The 12752-nt window shown below is 43.2% G+C and overlaps 1 protein-coding gene across 2 annotated transcripts in view; it reads right to left on the bottom strand.

The window, feature by feature from the left end:
- SLC4A4 (solute carrier family 4 member 4) overlaps nt 1-12752 on the bottom strand; it is a 392678-nt gene that overhangs the window by 226260 nt on the left and 153666 nt on the right. For both annotated transcript variants that reach the window (XM_027854521.1, XM_027854522.1), the window contains exon 4: nt 3076-3211. In XM_027854521.1, the coding sequence (XP_027710322.1) occupies nt 3076-3211 (136 nt within the window). The remainder of the gene's footprint in view (nt 1-3075; nt 3212-12752) is intronic.

The following is a 12752-nucleotide window of genomic DNA, read 5'->3' as shown; positions in this document are numbered from 1 at the left end:
GTATCCTCACGTCATCAGCTGGGTACTGTCTTTCTCAGAGTACTGCTCAGAAAGCATGCTCAATTCTTCTATGTACTTGGTTAAAGTTTATCTGAATGCATAGTGCACAAAGGATCACAAATTAATGTCCCACAGGCTCTAGAAAGAGGTGATGACACTCAGTGACCAGGGGGAGTATGGGAAAGCTGAAGACCAGAGCCTGGGTGGGCTGGTCAATTTCCTTGCCTTTGCTTCATTTTTCTTTTTCTTTTTCTTTTTCTTTTTCTTTTTCTTTCTTTCTTTCGTTCTTTTTTTTTTTTTTTTTTGCTTCATTTTTCTTATCAATAAAACAGAGTAATGTTCTGGAAAACTCCTTGCTTCAGGCCTATGTGCTGAGGATGAGGTAGGTAATGGACTTTGATCTTACTGCTAACTGGCATTACAGAGGCAGATAAAGTATTCCATGTGGGAGACATCGGTAACAAGTATCTGATAGTGGAACACAGTAGGGCTTCTCTGTGATAGCAGTGCCGGGCTTGGGAGGAACACTGCCTTAGGGGTGGATGGGGTTATCTGAGGCTTTTACATCACACAGTTCTAATTCGACAAGCATTTAAGCACCAACATGTTGCAAGCACTGTGCTAGGCACTTGAGATAGAGGGAAAAAACCTAAACTATGCCCAAGAGCTTAGAAACAAGTGCAGATAGATAGAAATATAGATGGGCATAGCTATATCCATAGATATAGTAGAAAGAAGTGCAGATAGAGATAGGTGTATCTATAACTATATAGCAGAAACAAGTACAGATCGATATAGATACATATGCACAGATCATCTATACATATATATAAAATAAAATAAATACAAAGTTAAGTCATATTATATATAATATATATGTTACATACTTTTACACATATATATAAATATAACAAAATAAATACAAAGTTAAATCATGTATATACATATATGTGTGTATATATATATACTCGTATACATATACATATATAAAATATAACAAAATAAATACAAAGTGACTTCCAAAGGCAAGACAAACTGGAGGGGGATTGAGAAAGACCTCTTCTAAGAGGTGGCCCTCAGGTTAAGCCCTAAAGGACACGAGGACTTCTGAGAGGACAAGGGGAAAAGGGAAAATATTCCAGGCTTGTGGAGGCAGGGGATGGCCCATGTCTCCCATGCAAAGGAAGAGATGAAAGGTTGTCCATGGGCAAGGCTAGAATGAAATGGGAATGAGGGGCTGTGCTAAGGCTGTTGGGACTGTCTGTGTAATCAGCCTGGAAGAAGAGGCTAGCGTCCAATTTTGAAGGGAATTTGCATTTTAGACTATGGGCAACAGAGACCCAGTGAGCAGGGGAGGGCCACGGTCAGACCTACGCTTGAAGAATATCAGTTTGGCAGCTGTTTGACGGGAGGGTAAGAAAAAAGAGGCAGGGGAATCAATGAGGAGACCATGGTGATGGTCTAGGCTCAGAAAAAGGGGCTGGCACGAGTGGAGGGAGGAGGGCAGACGCAGAAGATGCTAAGGAGGTGAGAGGGCCAAGCTGGCGGCTGACGAGCTCACCAAGAAAGGGCCTGGGAAGAGAATGAGAGGTCCCAGGGCAGAGGCCAGGGCACAGCCACACCCAGGGCATGGGGCACAGAGGATGATTCTGCCCAGGAAATGGAGAAGGATCATGCAGACGGGCCCAAGGCAGAAAAAAGCCAAGGAGAAGAGAGTAGATAGAGGGGGAGAGTCTCAAATAGAAGGGTGTCAAATATTGCAGAAAGAACAAGAAATTGGGCTGAGAAAATGAACACCAAGAAGATGACGGGCATCAGCCCATGTAAAAGCCCTCAGGCCTAACCGGATCCCCACTCTTCCCAGACGCAGACAAGTTCAGTACTTAGATTCATGTGGTAGTTACACGGCACAGTGGATAGAGGGCAGGCTTGGAGTGAGGAAGAACTGAGTGTGAAACCTGTCTGATACACTTAAGAACTCTGTGACCCTAGGCAAGTCACTTGACTTCTCTGTAAAATGGTGGGTGATAACAATAGCACGTAGGCAGCTAGGTGGCGCCAGAGAGTCAGGAAGATTCATCTTCCGGAGTTCAAATCCAGTCTCAGACACTTATTGGCTGTGTGATCCTGGGCAAGTCACTTAACCCTGTCTGCCTCAGTTTCCTCATCTGTAAAATGAGCTGGAGAAGGGAATGGCAAACCACTCTACTATCTTTGCCAAGGAAACCCCAAAATGGGGTCACGAAAAGTTGGACTGACACCTACCTGTCAGGGCTGTTGTAAGGATAAGATGAGATCTTATTTGCAAACTTTGAAGCACTCTAAAAATACTAGCTGCCTTTCCTCATATAATGAAAATGCATCACGTAAAATGCTCATTTTCAAAGATCCATCCTAACGGTAAGCAGAGACAGGCAGAAAGGAAAGGAAAATCTCCCAGGATATCATTTTAAGTGAAGGCAGGGAGTAGGGAAAACACCCGTGGGGCAATCTCAAAGCCTTTCCAAGCACCTTCCTATTAAATAACATGGGCTTTGGGACTGGACCTGTGATTTCACTGGAACTCCTAAAAAAAGAAAACTCTCTCTACCAATGCAGATAGCCCCCTTCTCTGAAACATGTAGCCTTAGAGAATTGCCTAGAGCCCAGAGAGGCTAAGTAACTTATCAAAGGTCACAGAGCCGGTGCTACATGTTGGGGATGGAGGGACTAGAATCCAGATTTTCCTGACTCCTAGGTCAGCTCTCCGCCCACTACCCCATACCACCTCCCATTAAATAAATGGGAAATAGGATGCTGCCTATTTCTTCATACAGCTAAGATTACATGCCCCCCAAACAATTACAGTCTTAGGGATGGAAGGAACCATAATTAAAATAGCAAATACGCTTCACAGCCATAACAAAGGAAAATCTGAAGGCAAATATAAAAATGAGAGGAGATAACTTCTTCCACCTTGTGTCTACCCACAGTGTGCTGTCCCAAACACCAGAGCTAGAGGGCCTGCCAGGGACCCACCTGTGGGATCGGTACACAGCTCTGTTTCCCACTGGGCCTCCCGGACCGAGTGCTCACCTGGCTGTCTCTTTCCACTCCATCTCCTGTCCATCCACCGCCAGGAGCTCGTCCAATTCGGTGAAGAGCTGGGGGGGCGCCGGGCTGTCATCATCCTCCCCCAGAATGAAGCGGATACGTTCTGCCGCAGGGGAGACTGCAGAGGTAAAAATACTACGGTTAAAGACTGGCGGAATAACCTGGAAAACCAAAGAACTATGACTGCGAGATCTTCTTTTTTCCCCAAAGCTGTTAAGCTTCACTTTGGTGTCTTCCTTGGACATCTTTCCCCCTCCTCTTTGTCGCTTATTTTCTTTCTCACTTGACTCTCTATTCTTTACCACTTTAAGGCTGAAATCATTCAAACTCTAGCTTATGTAGAGCTCTGTCCGGAAAGACAGATCCCAGCTTCAATTTAGTCTGCAGCAAGTGAGAAAGGACCTTTAGCCCTCAGATCAGTTGAAGGCAGCCTACCCTTCCTCCCCTCCCTCTTTTCCCACCTCATGAATTTTTCTTAATTGTTTGATAGAAAACCCAGCTGAGCCAATCACTTCTTCATTCAGCAGTGGGAGGGGGCAAGCAACATCCTAATGATTAGTTCCCCACCACCACCACTTCTGTCTGCTGCCCGGAACCAGCGCTCCAACTGGCTCGTGGCCACCCGTAACTGGCCAACTGCAAGGCTGCTGAAGGAATATTTAACAGACCCCAGCCTCTCCTTCACATGGAGGCAGTGCCTCCAAAATGTTTAGTCAGGCCTCAGTGCACTTGGAAAACAAGCCCAAGTAAAAGATTGTACACCTGAGTCAAAGAAAACTCATTTCCCAATATGCTCAAACCCATAATTGGATGCCCTACCAGCTCCTTTTGACCTCTTCCTCTGAAAATTGTGTAATGAAAAACTAACTGGAATTTTTGTCAGGTCCTGGGATTTAGGAATTATTTGGGCCTGCACTAGGATATGTCCAGGAGTTCCGAATGGCTTCGGGGGTGAAGAACCTGTAGGCTCAAGATCACACGTGGCCCGCTAGGTCCTCAAGTGTGTCCCTTTGCCTGAATCCGACTGGATTCACTTGAGGACCTAGAGGGCTGCATGTTCCTCAGTCCTGCAGGTTCCTGACTCCTATCTCTAGACTCTACCAGTAGAACATAAATCATGCTAAGTGGGTACTAGGTTGCTCACGTGTATCTACATACTGGGGCTTATTTAAAGGCATGTGTTTGTATGCACTGATCTACAAACACAGGACAGAAAAGTTCCTATAATCAACAAACTAAGCCAATGAAAAAAACAATGCCTCTGAACAACAGAAGATGCCCGTCATCTTGAACAGTGGTGTCAAATTCAAATAGAAAGGGATGCCTGTGGGATGCATATTGACTTAGAAAACCACAAATTCACAATATCCATGTGGTCTTGTATTTTTTTGTTAAACATTTCCCAATTACTAGTTGGGTTCTGGCTACACTCAGTAGTTTTGCCTGAGAGTTTGATATCTTTGCTGTAGAGAATGTATGGGAAAACGGGGCAAGAATGATGTGGGATGAAAAGTCGAGATAGGAAAGTTTCCAACAAGGGTTAATGAAAGGAGTGTTCATATGGTTGAAAAACATCCTAGAGTCTTCAAAGATTATAAAAAATAAATTTTAGACAATATGGAGTAGTAAAGTGAGCTAGCCCAGTCTGTCTCCAAAAGGAGATAATAATAACAATAATAACTAATATTTATGTAGTGCTTATTTTATGTTCCAGTCACTATGCTAGGTGCTTTATAATTATTATCTCACAAAAATCCTTGGGACGTAGGTTCTAGTATTATCCCCATTTTATAGATGAGGAAACTGAGGCAAATGGGTTAAGTGACCTGCCCAAGGTCACACATCTAGTAGGTGTCTGAGGCTGAATTTTAATTCAGGTCTTCCTGACTCCTGGTCCAGTGGAGTCAAGTATCACCTCTGTACCATACTGACTGCATGACCCTGGACATGGTGGCACCACGAAACTCTCTAGGATGATAAATTCCAATACAGAAGAGTATGTCCTCACCAAAAGGTCCTTCCCCAATGGAATTACAAGTCCAATTCAAAAAAGAAAAAAGTAAAAGTAAACCATAACTAATTGTAATGGAACGTTTGAGGCAGCATGGTGACACAGGTAGAACACAGGATGACTTAAGTTTGAATCCTGTCTCAGATACCTGCTAGTTGTATAACCCTGGGCAAGTCACAACCTCCAAGGTCCCTGGTAATCTCTGACCCTAGGATATTAACATTTCTTTCTTTTTCTACGGCAGAGGAATCAGCAATCTTCTACAGTGTAGTATATAAATGTAATTGGGAAATGTTTAATGAAATAAATATATAATAAATATAAATGATGTTAGTTCAGGTTTTTCTAAGTCAATATGTGACCTGCAATGACCTGTTTCTATTTGAATTTGACACCATTGTCCTAGGGGGAAAAATATAATATTCTAGGATTTTTGTTTGGAAATATTATCAGGTACTCTCCTTTCCAGGTAGCATTTGGGAGGCAAAAAAAAAAAAAAAAAAAAAAGCATGTAGCCCACAGCAGACAGGAACCCAAATCCTGATAATAGAACCTTCTTACAAATGGAGAATTTGTCTATTTAAAATGTACTCACTCATTTTAATGGTTCTGAGGCTGACAGTCATCAACTTCAATTGCTGTTCACAACATTCACTAACAAGGATTCTTAAAATACGACAAGATTTTTGGAAATCTTGCAGAAAGCCCAAACTTTTTTCCCCTCTCCACATACTTCCTTTGACCTTATTAGCTGTCCCCTCACAATGCCATCCTATATGTCTCATTTCACTGCTAAACTTCTAAAAAAAGAGTGCTAAACACGTATTCTCTCCACATCCTCACCATCTACTTGTTCCTCAGCCCCTTCTTGGGTCTCGACCACTCAAATGAAACTACCCTCTCAAAAATCACCAATGAATTCTTCATTTCTTTATCCAATGGCCCTTGCTCAGCTTTGATCTTTCTTGAACTTTTGAATATTTTGACAATGTTGGCTACCCTCCTTCTGGGTCTTTTTCCTCATCCCTTGACTTCCATGTCGATATCCTGCCTTGACGCACCTATCTAACTATTACTCCTAGTCTCATTTAATAGGTCAGTTAGGTGATGTAATGGGTAGAGCGTCAGGCCTAAAGTCAAGAAGACTCATCTTCCTGAGTTCAAATCTGGCCTCAGATACTTATTAGCTGTATGACCCTGGACAAGTCACTTAATCCTGTTTGCCTCCGTTCTTCGCCTGTAAAATGAGTTAGAAAAGGAAAAGGCGAACCACTCCAGTATCTCTGCCAAGAAAACCCCAAATGGGGTCATGAAGAGTAGGACACATCTGAAATGACTGAACAACTTGTTGAGGCAAATAGGGTTAAGTGACTTGCTCAGGATCACACAGATAGTAAGTGCCTGAGGCCAGATTTGAACTCAATCCATGGAGCCACCTAGCTGCCCTTGAACAATAACAACAAAATGTTAACATGTAATTTTCTAGTCAGCACACAGCCTACAGGGACCTATCTTTAAGTAAGGCTCAGTGACTCTTCCTATTTGAGTTTGACAAACTGGATGGCGGTGGGGAAAAGGAATAAGCATTTATATAGCACCTACTGAGTGCCAAGTGCTGTGTTAAGTCTTTATAAATATTACCTCTTTTGATCCTCATTCCCCAAGGTAACTAATGTTCTTCCCACCAGACCTGGTTAACTCCAAGAGAGGCAGACTAGAAGAGAACACAGAGGACGGGACATCTCCTTGCCTTCCCTACACTCATGGGCACTGGCGAGGGCAGCCCTACCTGCCGGGTGTTTGATAGCACCACAGCCTCCATGTTTCAGTATTCTCGATGTCACCAAACAGCATTCAGCTCCCTGTGACAGCGACTGTGAATAAGACTCCCTACCAACATCAACTATTAGACCCACAACGACAAATCCCATAGTGAAGGTGACTTCTTCAGACTCTGATCCCCAGGAAGCTGCTTTTTCTCACTTCCTCTCTTCTTGTCCTCCCCTCCAAGTTCCCAGATTTAGCAGCTCCATGAGCGTGTTGACTCTGCACTTGGGGTTACCTCCCCTCACCAGTTCTAACTTCCTTTCCTCTTCAGGACGGTCCTCATCTCTCTTGTCATGCTCTATCATCTGCTTGGGGCTTCTTAATTACTTGTGACTGGAGTCCATTTTACCCCCATACCTTCAAGTCGGGCGATGCCATGACCCTAGTGTTAAGGAGAATTCTTCAAAGACAAGTTTTTGCACATAACTAGGCCAACCTGCTCCGCATCTGAGAGAAATTCCGTGCGTTGTGTCTATAGGCTGGGAACAGGGGGGAAAGCAAGGCGAGAAATGGGCAAGGGAAAGGAAAAAGTTGTGTAGATCCCACATCCAGCACAATGTCCAGCAAAGACCAGCCATTTACTGAGTTCTCTGCCTAGCAAGCCAAGCAGCACAGCGAGAAGAGCACTGACCTTGGAGTAAGGAAGACCAGAGTTCAAATCTAGCTATATGGCCCTGAGTGAGTCATTTAAACTCTCCCAGCTTCAATTTCCTCATCTGTAAAATGGCATGATAATAGTACCTAAGACAATCACATGAGAACACAAGCAAAGCACTCTGCAAACCTTAAGTGTTATTTACATGCTTATCATAATCATCATCCTTTGGTTACTGGAATCACAAGGAAGTGGCTGAAATTTCATGGAAACGTTAAAGACTGTTTGGGGTGGTGGCTAGAGAGACAGGGAGACCTGGGTTCCAATCCCACCTTTGCACACACAGGCAGGCTTTCTAACACTGGGAACAGTGTGCAAACTCGGTGTCCCCAAGGAACTCTCTAAGACGCTAAGATGCAGAAAAAGAGCCCAATATGCCTCGGTAAAGAGAGACCTTGACGGGAAATTCCCTTCACTGATGAAATCATGAGTCCAATTTTTTTTTTTTAACGTGCACATGTCTGAACAAGGGTGAAGATGACCATGAAAATTACAAGCCTTAGCTTTATTTTTACACAAAAGCTCAGGAAGGATCTGCGACTCTTGTCAGAGCTCCCTCCATGACGCAGGTGGCGACCCAGCTATGACTTAGCAGATTAGTCAGAGGCTGTTGCTTACGCCTCATGGAAGGTGAGTGACTTCCCCATGGAAAGGATCTGAAGCAATCCAAGAACGCAGGTCTCCCTAAGCTCACCCACGCCAGTACCTTCTTCTCTAGTACAGACTTATTTTTATCCTTGAGAGGAAAAAAAAATCAGAAATTCAGCATTCATGCTGTAGAAAGAGAACACAGCATTTACTGTGCAACTGTTTACCAAATTATATAAAAAGCAGAGTCCGTCCAGCTAACTCAGCATCCTTTATCAGTACAGGAAGCCTGGCAGAGTAAAGCTAAGTAATGGCTATAATCAGGCTTAACTTGTTTTATTCTGCCCTGCCCACCATGCTCAGCAGTGAAAGAGAGAATTGTGGTCCAGACCACAGAGCATTTGAGGGGCTGTTGTTGTTTCTTTCGTTCTCGAAGAGGACCATGACATCAGGAAGAGGATGCCATGACTTGTAAGTGAATCGGATTTAAGCGACAGAGGGCTGTGCAAGGTCACCAGCCTCACTTTCACCTCTGGAGCCATCTGGGTCCAGTGGCAAGATACAGATCAGGACGACTGGAGATTGCAGATCTGGCTGGAGGGTCATTCTAGAAGAGAAGATTATCTTGTGTGGAGAGCCAAGAATTAATATACATCTGATGAGTTTTCATAGATCAGCACAGGATTCTGAGCTTCAACAAACCTTCAAAACTAGCTGCTCCTTTTGACAAAGGGGTAAAGTGAGATCAGCAGAGGTGTTACGACCCGCCTAAGGTCACATAGGTAGTCGGTGGGATCGGAAGCTAGGCTTTTTCGGGCCAATTCCAGAGTTCTTTCTCCTACGCCAAAAGACCTCTTTGCCTATAATGTCTACCCTTGAATGCAACCCTCCATCTCCCATCTCTGTATCTTTGCATTAGTGGTGCCTCATGCCTCAAATGCTCTGCCTTCTCACCTCTGCTTCTTACTTTGATTGGCTTCCTTCAAGGCTCAGCTCAAATACCTTCTACTCCAGGTGGCTTTCCTGGTCCTTCTAGCTGCTAACGCCTTTCTCTCTCAGAGCTCCTCCTATCTGCTCTGCATATGAATGAATGAATGAATGAATGAATGAATGAATGAGGCATTCATTAAGTGCTTATTATGTGCCAAGCACTGAAGCTAAAAGGGAATACAGCAGAAAAGTCTGTCAGACAGTGCCTATTCTCAAGAAGCTCACATGCTAATGAGGAAGACAGCACACATGTAAGGTTTCAGCTGCAAGTCAGGTGGAAAAGTCCCATGGTCCTCAGGGTGCAGTGGCAAATCAAACGTCAATGCCTCTTCTTTAATGTCATTATTCAGTGATGCTATTCCCATGATTCCTGGGTTCATTAACACCCCCTGAGATGATTCATGCAGCCTTCAGGGCTGGTGGGGTCAGCTGTAGACCAAATGTTTCCAAGCCATTATCAGTGACCCAGATAATGTCTCTTGAGAGCATCAAGTTTGAAGTCAGCACCAAACTGATGGGCAGACCTAGTGATCAAGTTATATGTCATGGGGACATTGTTGAATTAGAAACAAAAAGAGTTTAATAAGGCTAAGGACAAGAGAGTGCATCACAAGGTTGTTACATATGTTAAAAATATGTTTTAAAAAATCTAGGGATTACTATAGATGAACAATGATCAGGAGTCAATGATGTAACAGAATTCAATTCAATTCAACCCTACTATGTGCCAGGCCCTGGGTTGGGTGTTAGGAATACAAAGAACAAATCTAAATAGTTCCTGTTTTCCAAGTACTTATATTTTACTGGGTGGGTGGACAAGGTACAAGTACACAGAGAGGCAGCTAGGTGACACAATGGATAGAGCACTAAACCTGGAGTTAGGAAGACCAGAATTCAAATCAGGGGTATGATGGTAAATGTTTAACAATCATCTGCATTATGAGTATTTTCTCCCAACAAAACAATATATGAAGCCCTGATTTATAGCACCGGAGATTTCCAAAGTATGAAATGCTCACACTGAAAATTTCCCAATGAGCTGTCTCAACCAGGTTCAAGATGGCTTCAGCATGGTTGGTTCAAATCCTGCCTCAGACACTTGCTAGATGTGTAACTCTGGAGAAGTGACTCAACCTCAGTCTGCCTCAGTTTCCTAAATGATAAAATGAGGATAATAATAGCTGTTATGAGGATAAGGTGAGATAATATTTGTAAAGCACTTTACACACCTTAAAACACTCTAGAAATGCTAGCTGTTGTTATTACAGGGTGTCCCAAAAGTTTTAGTGCAGTATTAAGCTATTAAAGCTTCTCTCTCTATACAAACACATATAGACCAAATACAAAGAAAAGGAGCAAGGGAAATACTGGCAAGTAAAGGGATCAGAATATATTTCCTATGGGGGACAGTACTTGGGATTTTCCAACTAGTGACAGTCTGACTAGCCTGTAGGACAGTTTGGCTAACAATGATCATTTCGGAGATTCTAAACAGAGCATTCACTATTTCCCAACTATTCAAGTCCAAAGCCCCAGAGTCACCTTGGATTCTATCTTTTCATTTCCCCCTCTATCACATGGTCAGATAGTAGTTCTCCATTCTTCCTTCAAGGCATCTCCTTCATCCTTCCCTTCCTTTTCTTTACCACTCGAGCCCAGACCCTCATCATCTCAAGCTTAGATCACTGTGGCAGCCTCATAACTGACTTCAAAGCCATTCACCACTCCCAGGGTAATTTTCATAAGGCAGTGATTTCATCATACCATTCCTTAGCTCAAGACACCCAGTGGTTCTCCATGACCTACAGGATAAAGTTTAATCTTCCCATCCTCCAGCTTGGAACAAAGGCTTCTGTTCTTTGCTCCTTTGGTCTTTCCTGTCTTAGGTGAAGGAAATTGGAGATGGTTATGACTTTGTGACCTTTGAAAGGTCAGGAGAGTGAGCCATCAAGTCTGGGAGCTAGATTCCATGCCAAGATTTGCCAGGAGCCAGAGAGTGAGGGGTAAAGTCCTATGCCACGTTCCTGGCCACGTCGAGCAGTGGGCATAGATGGCATTTGGCATTAAGAAGTGAAGCTGATTGGGAGGATTGCAATGGAGAAACTGGTTTATACCAGTTCTTCCCAGGGACTGAGATAGTAGAGGTCCCAGGAGGATACATCCCCTGAGTGCTGAGGGAAATGTTTGTACTTCTGTTTTTGCTATGCCTGTGAAGCAAAGATCACTTTGGAAAGCTTAAAAAATAAAATAAACCTATCCCTGCAGAATTGAGCCCTGCTTGACTTGCATGGTCTCTGGCCACTATTCAGCATGGATCCTTCACTCTAACCAGATGTTCTCACTGTCTTCTGGAGAAGCTCTGTCCATTCCCAGCTTCAGGTTACTCATTAAGCCTTCCTGAAAGGTCCTTCTCCTCCAATTCCTACACATTCTGAACACTGCATCTCAAGCCATGCCTCTTCTTCAAAGTTTTCCTCAACCAACCAACTGGTGAAATGGATCAAACATTGGAGCTGGAATCAGGAAGATCTGAGTTCAAATCCAGCTTCAGACACTTAGTAGCTGTGCGACCCCAGGAAGCAAGTCACTTAACCACTGTCTGCCTCAGTTTCTTCAACTGGAAAATGGGAGTAATAAAACATCTACCTCACAAGGTTGTTATGATGATCAAGAGATAATATTTGTAAAGCACTTGGCACACTATAGACACTTAATAAACATGTGTTCCCTTCCTTTCTCTTTCTCATTGCAGTCTATTGTCAGCTTTCCTTTCTCTAGGACCTTATAGCTCTTCCTATCTGTACCACTTATTTTGTTCTTAATCATGTCCTTCCTTCCATTAATTGTGACTTAACTCTTGTACACTCTGACTTCCCTGATTGGTTGGGAGGTCCTGGTGGGATGACTTAGGATTCCCTGTAAGTCCCTTATGCAGAACTTTGAACATAGCAGGTATTCTATCCTTCGTGAATGAATCAACCAACGTCAAACGAACATTGAATATTTCTAGGTACAAAAAAGCATAACTATGAAAATGAGAGCTTCTACAAAGAGTTTAGCACCATTCCCAGCAAACAGTAAGTGCTTAATAATTGTTTGTTGACTAATACCTCCAAAATGGAAATTTGTGTCTTAAATTTGTCAGATTTTAAGAAGGATATTCTTCCAGAGACCCCAAGAAGGTTACTTTCTGACCTTTTGCAAATAGAAACCCAAGAATCAACAAATGGTTATTGATTATCATATGAATAATTGAGAGTACATCAAAATGATATGCCTTAGATGACATGCTAGGCAACTCTGTCCTATTTGGAGCTCTTGTTTGCTGCCCTTCTGCTAAGATCACCTCCCATTTGCACTGCTTATATCTTGCATATTTCTCTTTTTTTCGGTAGGTTATCTCCACCATTAGAATGGGAGCTCTTTGAGCTCATGTCCGTTACTTTTCTTTGTAGCCGCACATGTGTACATGTCTTTGCCTTTCTTGGGATCCCCACTACTTAACACAGTGCCTGGCACATAGAAAGCACTTGATAAATGTTTGTGGACCAGTCAACAAATCCATATTGACTGAGTATCCATCATGCT

The sequence above is a fragment of the Vombatus ursinus genome, unplaced genomic scaffold (genome assembly GCF_900497805.2).
Source record: "Vombatus ursinus unplaced genomic scaffold, bare-nosed wombat genome assembly UNPS02010461.1, whole genome shotgun sequence".
NCBI classification, from domain to species: domain Eukaryota; kingdom Metazoa; phylum Chordata; class Mammalia; order Diprotodontia; family Vombatidae; genus Vombatus; species Vombatus ursinus.
Note: the sequence above shows the minus strand (reverse complement) of the source record. Positions and strands in the feature narration are given on the sequence as shown.